General features: G+C 48.6%; 1 protein-coding gene across 1 annotated transcript in view; it reads left to right on the plus strand.

Moving 5' to 3' along the window:
* VIPAS39 (VPS33B interacting protein, apical-basolateral polarity regulator, spe-39 homolog) overlaps positions 1–5,654 on the plus strand; it is a 13,316-nt gene extending 7,662 nt beyond the window's left edge. Inside the window, exons 9-19 of the mRNA XM_031064256.1 lie at positions 228–330; positions 418–445; positions 601–674; positions 1,194–1,269; positions 1,562–1,696; positions 2,187–2,228; positions 2,610–2,699; positions 3,101–3,187; positions 4,012–4,101; positions 4,399–4,503; positions 4,748–5,654. Coding sequence (XP_030920116.1) covers positions 228–330; positions 418–445; positions 601–674; positions 1,194–1,269; positions 1,562–1,696; positions 2,187–2,228; positions 2,610–2,699; positions 3,101–3,187; positions 4,012–4,101; positions 4,399–4,503; positions 4,748–4,768 — 851 coding nt within the window. The 3' untranslated portion in view covers positions 4,769–5,654. The remainder of the gene's footprint in view (positions 1–227; positions 331–417; positions 446–600; positions 675–1,193; positions 1,270–1,561; positions 1,697–2,186; positions 2,229–2,609; positions 2,700–3,100; positions 3,188–4,011; positions 4,102–4,398; positions 4,504–4,747) is intronic.
* The last annotated feature ends 371 nt before the right edge of the window (positions 5,655–6,025 follow it).

Genomic DNA, 6,025 nt, shown 5'->3' on the forward strand with positions numbered 1-6,025 from the left:
AAGCAGTGATAGGTGGTGGTAATGGGATGAATGAAAGTGAATATCTAGAGGTAGCACATGGCTGTGAATTCAGCTGTCAGCCCAGTGATTGGGCTCTTCTGTGCTCCAGCCTCCAACACTGTGATTTGAGATGGGATAAGTTTGATGAATCCTGCCAATGGCTCCATGCACTGCTTGGCAGTGCTATCTTACTTTACCCATCTGTACATAAACTCTCTCCCCTGTAGAGATCTTGTTTCGGGAGCTGGAAGTGCGGCAGGTGGCCTTGTGCCATCTGATCCATTTCCTCAGAGAGACGGGGGAGCAGAAGTTCCTTCTGGATCTGCTCAGGTGAGGCTGTCGATCCATCCTGTGGCAGGCTGAACACACTGCTAGGAGCCTGCCTCCAGGTTAATGCTTACTAATTCCCTTTTGCAGGTTCTTAGACAGGACTGAGGAAGTTGCTGTGAGTATTCCCAGGAGCATTAGCTCCCTTACTGCAGGGTGGGAGGCTGGCTGCAGAATGTGTGGGAATCTGCTTTTTGTCCCCATTTCACCCTCTGGAATATTGTACCTCCCAAGTCCATGAGGACACACTGCTTCTTTCCCCTCTCTCTCCAGCTGTCTCAGTACCGGGAGCATTTGAATATCCAGGATGTAGAAAAAAGGAGGGAATTTCTGAAAGGTTGCATTGGGTAAGAAAAAATACAAAAGCAGGGGATGGATGTGGATTCTAAACAGAATGTGGTAGTGAAGAAAATTAAACCTCTGTGCCAGTGCTATGGCTTATGTGGGTTGACAGCTGATGTCGATTTTCCCTTAGTGGGGAGTGGGAGTAGAGTTGTGGGTACAGTGTAGACCAGAGAGGAATCCTTTATGGTGTGATCACTAGTCCAGTAGCTTTTGCTGGTAATTCAGGAGGAAAGATGCTTCAAGGGACTTTCTGATCATTGACCCTTCAGATTGTGATGGATGGGTGCCTGAGCACTTGAGGAAGTTGGTAGCATCCACTTTAGGTTATTCTGTGAGAGGTACCACATAATGTTTCTTTCTCTGGAGCCTGTCTAGGAGAGAGCCAGTTGGAGAGGGCAGTGGGTCGGGAACTTGAGTACCCACTAGCCATTCAAGATGGGAAGAATGGGAGCTTGCTTGGTTGAAAAAAAATCTTTTAAGAGTAGTTAGAAGTAAATGAAGGATTCTGTACTTCTGGCCAGGCTGCCATTTTCAGCTGAGGATACCTCCCACATCCAAGACCATTATACCCTGTTGGAGCGACAGATCATCATTGAGGTATGAAATCTTCTCTGCTGGTCAGGAGATAGCTGGGACTACCTGTGAGATCTCTTGCTGTCCCTGACTTACTCCACTTTGGATCTAACCAGCCTGCCCTGGCTAGTGTATTTGTTATTGCTATTCAGGCTGCTGTGCCAGGCACATGTGAAATACCACATCTGAGACTTGATAGCATGTTGGGGCTGTGCTTGCACATTGATGTCACAACACTCTCTCTAGGTCTCTATCCCACAGCTAAACAGGCAGTTATCTTGGCTCATGTTCCCTGTCTGTCTTCCTGATTCTGCAGGCTAATGATCGGCACTTGGAGATGGCTGGGCAGTCAGAGCTGTTTCGGAAATATCCTCGCAAGGCTTCAATTCTCAACATGCCACTAGTGACCACCCTCTTCTATTCCTGTTTCTACCACTACACAGAGGCTGAGGTGAGGATGATGTGGCAGAAGATAAGGTTGCATTTCATCCTTGTAGCCCTTGAGATGTGAGGTGGTCAAGCTGTGCATATTAAGGAGAAAAACAGAAAGAGAAGTCATATTTCATCCCTCAGAGAGACTTTGTCCCCTGGCACCAGTTTGGGGTTTTGTGCTCCAAGACATTCAACCTCTCACAGTTTGCCAGGGAGTTGTGTCCTAGAAACCACTGTAAATCCCATGAGGCTGAGGTGCTTGGTACTGGTGTTGGAAGTGCTGGAGGTGCATCAGTTGAGGATGTAGGGAACCCAGACCAGACAGCTAATGGGGTGGGATAGTTGCTCTCTTCTGCCAGCAGCTTCCTCCTGTGGCACTGACATGAGCAAAAAGCAGTAAAATCTTGAGAAGATTGACTCTGTGCAAGGCAGATGCCTTATAAGAGGTGTCTGAACCCCTGCTGTGGCCTGCCCTTCTGAGTTTGCACTGACTTGTCTGCTTTCTGTAGGGTATGTTCAGCAGCCCCACCAACCTGAAGAAGACATTTAAGGTGAGTGAGTCTCCCCTGTTGTGGCAGCACTAGCTGAAAACATGCTCAGACAAACTGTATGTAATGAAGGAGCTCAGTAGGAGGAATTTGAGGGGCTCAGCACTGAGCTAGGGAGGGGGCCATGGCATCCTTTTTGAGCAGGGCCCTTCTGGAGTCTCAGAAAGGCACTTGGGAGCCATGTGTACCCTGTGTGCAGCAGCACTTGTGAATCCCCACATCCTAGTCTCTGCAGTGCTGTGTATGGCATCAGGCAGCACCTTGCCTCTTTGCCTGGGTGTTGGTGTAGGTCCTGACAGAGCTGGGGCAGATGCCATTCATATCCAGCCCACATAGACCTTCTGAGCTGTGCTGCTATTCTGACTGCAGCTTTCTGCCTTGCAGATTCCTGATAAGCAGTATGTGCTGACTGCCCTGGCAGCCCGTGCCAAGCTGCGGGCCTGGGGTGATGTGGATGCCCTCCTCACCACCAAGGTGAGCTGCAGAAAGCCTTGCTGGGGACACAGTTCCAAGTACTGGCATCTGCTACTGGTAGCTGGCTTGTTCTGGAGTTACTGGACAGACTGGTTTTATTTCAGCAGGGCCCAGCACCTCTGCTGCAGAGTGTTGCAATACTTTCCTCCTCTCCCTTCCTGAGACCTCTGCTGGGCCTGGCTTGGCTGCAGCAATAAGGTCAGAGAAGGGGGCTGCCCCTGAGCTCTGTTACCAAAGGGATTGCAGCCAGTCTGTGCCCAGCCACTGCCTGAAGGGCTCTGCAGTGGGGTGTATGTGGTTGCTGTGGAGTATGTTGCTGGCACGGGGAGAAAAAAAACACATTTTCTCGTGGCTGGAAGGATTATCCTTTTGGGTTAACATAGGTTTGGGTCTCATTTCAGAACTGGCTGGGTTACACCAAAAAGAAGGCACCTATTGGCTTCCACCGGGTGGTGGAGATCTTGCAGAGGAACAATGCTCCTGTGCAGGTGAGCCAGAAACCCCTGTTAATGTCCTGCTCTTTATTGGGATTTGGTGTATGAAGGACTCCTCAGGTGAGCTGCTTCCTAGCTGGAAGTGGGAGAAGCTTGCTGATCTTCTGGCTTTGCCAGGTGGGCACAGCACACAGCTGAGTGTCCAATGCCTCAACAGAAGGTGTGGGTGGTATTGAGGGCTGGGTCTTAGTTCTGACTGCAAGAGGGACAGCTGGTCAAAGTTGCCTGGGAATTCTCTTCCCGTGTGCATTGCCACCTTTCTTTGCTACATTAAATTTTCTTAATCTGGCTGGCAATGGTTAACCTGATCTGTAGCAATGAGGTAGCCTAACATTCTGTTGATAGGAGGAAAAGTGCCAGCAAAACCTCAGGTCTGGACATGAGGAGAACAGACTTCAGGCTGCTCAGGGAATTGGTAAGGTCCCCTGGGAAAATGTTTTCGCAGGCAGTGGAGTCCATCAGTCAGTTTTTAAATATGACCTTCTAAGGGTACAGTAAGCAGGCAATTCCCAAATGTTGGAAGTCAGGCAAGCAAGGCAGAAGGCCAGCTTGACTGAACAGGAATATTCTCTTGGAAATAAGACAAAAAAGGAAGGTGTAGAAGCAAGATCAAATGACATGAAAAGAATACAGAGATGCTGCTTGCCACTGTAGGAAGAAAATTTTGTTGCAGCCAAAGCTCTTGAGGTCACTTGTTCCCTAAAGAAGGGGCCAACTCTGTGTGACCAGCAACCTTGAAAGGTTTTGGGACTGGGGTGAGGCAATGAGGCACAACATACCTGCAGAAGGGAGCTGAGACACACTTCTGTCTCTCACAGGTGCTGCAGGAATACGTGCGCCTGGTGGAAGATGTGGAGACCCGGCTGAACCTCGCTACCAAATACAAGTGCCATGATGTTGTCATAGAGGTAGGTTTCTGCTGTGTGAAGAGATGGGACATGGGCCTGCTTTTTCTCTCTAGCTTTTCTGTTCTCTGCTATGTGCCACTTCTGTCATGTGCCTGGTAGTGTTTGTTTATCCCTGTGGCCTGGGAAAAATTATAAGGTTCCCAGTAGAAGTCCATGAGCCAGGAGAGTGGCTCCTAGCATTTGTGCTGTGAAATTCTTCTGTGTTGGGAACTGCATGGGGGATTGTAGAGTTGCCCTGCCCATCTGCAGGACACCATCTAACCACGGAAGTGTCCCTTTCTTTTGCCCTTTATCTAGACCTACCGGGATCTAAAGGATCGTATCCAGCTGACAGCATATAAAGGAAAGGTGGAGCGGGGCTCTGCAGAAGAAGAGAAGATAAACAGCATTCTCAGCAACACAGTAAGAAATGCTTACTCTTTCTTCCAGACACTCTCACCAGAAATAGGTAGAGATTAGGTGTAGGGGCATGGCTGTCCTATGTACTTTCTACCCCTGCTGGGAAGCTAATCTTTTGTTTTCATTCAGGGTACGAATGGCACGCTCTGGCTGTAGCTGTCCTTGTCAGGAATTGGGAGTCACTAAGTTGGCCCCTAGGGCTCAGTGTTCAGCATTGCTGTTAGTTGTGTCTTGTTCCCTCTTTTAGCAAATCCGGTGGAAGAACTGAACACCTGTGGAACAGCCTGTTTGGCCATCACCTTGTCAGTGAAAGAGGGAACTGCAGAACCCAGTCCAGTGCCAACAGAGCAGCTCTGTTACTACTCATTGCATGATCAGCGTTCGGTGACAGTGGGTGCCCATGCCCAGTGGGACCGTGGCGTTCAGGCTGGTTGAAGACAGCTACTAAACTGTAGCTGGCAAAACCACGGTACTGATCCAGCAGGGTTGGTTCTTTTTGGAATCTGATTGTATTTGACCTGGCTGTAAGCCAGGCATCACTTGTGTGTATGGAGGGAAGTTGCTGGGCACAGCAGATGAATGTTTGCTCTGGGTGGTGCCTGGGCTTGTTCTTGCAAGAAGAGCATGTCAGTCACATTTGTGAGTCTCTCCACCAGAGAGTGCTGACCAGTCCCTGTAACAGTCAGGCTGGCTTGGGCATCACTAATCATGGCTGTGTCTGGAGTAAAACCTACGTGGACCGTGTTCTCCCTGTGTGAAAGTGCTGGGAGACAAAGGATCACTTGCATTTTTTTTTTCTTTTTTAAATTCTGGTTCACTCTAGGAAAAGTGTGTGAACTCTTGCAGAGAGCCAGGACAGCAACCTCTGCCAGTATCCCTCTGCTAGCACTCTGCAGCATTTGGAAGATCCCTTTATCAGGGAAATAACTAGTGTAGAGGTGGTCAGAGTCCATATGGGTTGGATGGAGAGCAAGCAGGAAGCTCTCTCAGTTGACACAAACCTGCTGGCCCCAGCAGCTCTTTTCTCAGAAAGTGTTATGCCAGGAAGGATTTGAAATGCACTTTCTGAGAAACACAACTCCTCAGGAAGCTGCTGGCTTCATCCTTTCAGACCTCACTTCAATTCTGTAAATAAAGCTGTCTCTTTCTCCTTGGCCTGTTTCTTTCCTTTCCCCACTAAGCACATTGTCACTCCTGTGTGTTAATCCTGAGCAATTTATCACCTCCCACAAAAGGAGTTGCAGGAGGTTTTTTAATGTTCTGAAAAGCACAGTGCATGTCACCATGGAATGACATTGCTTGCAGCAGTACCTTATTTAACACTTTCAGTGCCATCAGCACAGATGAATTAATTTTAGAGTTTGTAGGAGAGTTTGCTGCCACAGAGGGTCACACAAACATGAGAGTAGATTTGGATTCCAGCCTCCCTGATGCACTATGAACTGTCTTTCTTTTTCTGTTGGTGTTTGTTTGTTTTTTTTTTCTTATGGAATAATTTGGGTTGGAAGGGCCCTCAGGACCATCT

This window comes from Geospiza fortis, unplaced genomic scaffold (assembly GCF_000277835.1).
Source record: "Geospiza fortis unplaced genomic scaffold, GeoFor_1.0 scaffold54, whole genome shotgun sequence".
NCBI lineage: Eukaryota > Metazoa > Chordata > Aves > Passeriformes > Thraupidae > Geospiza > Geospiza fortis.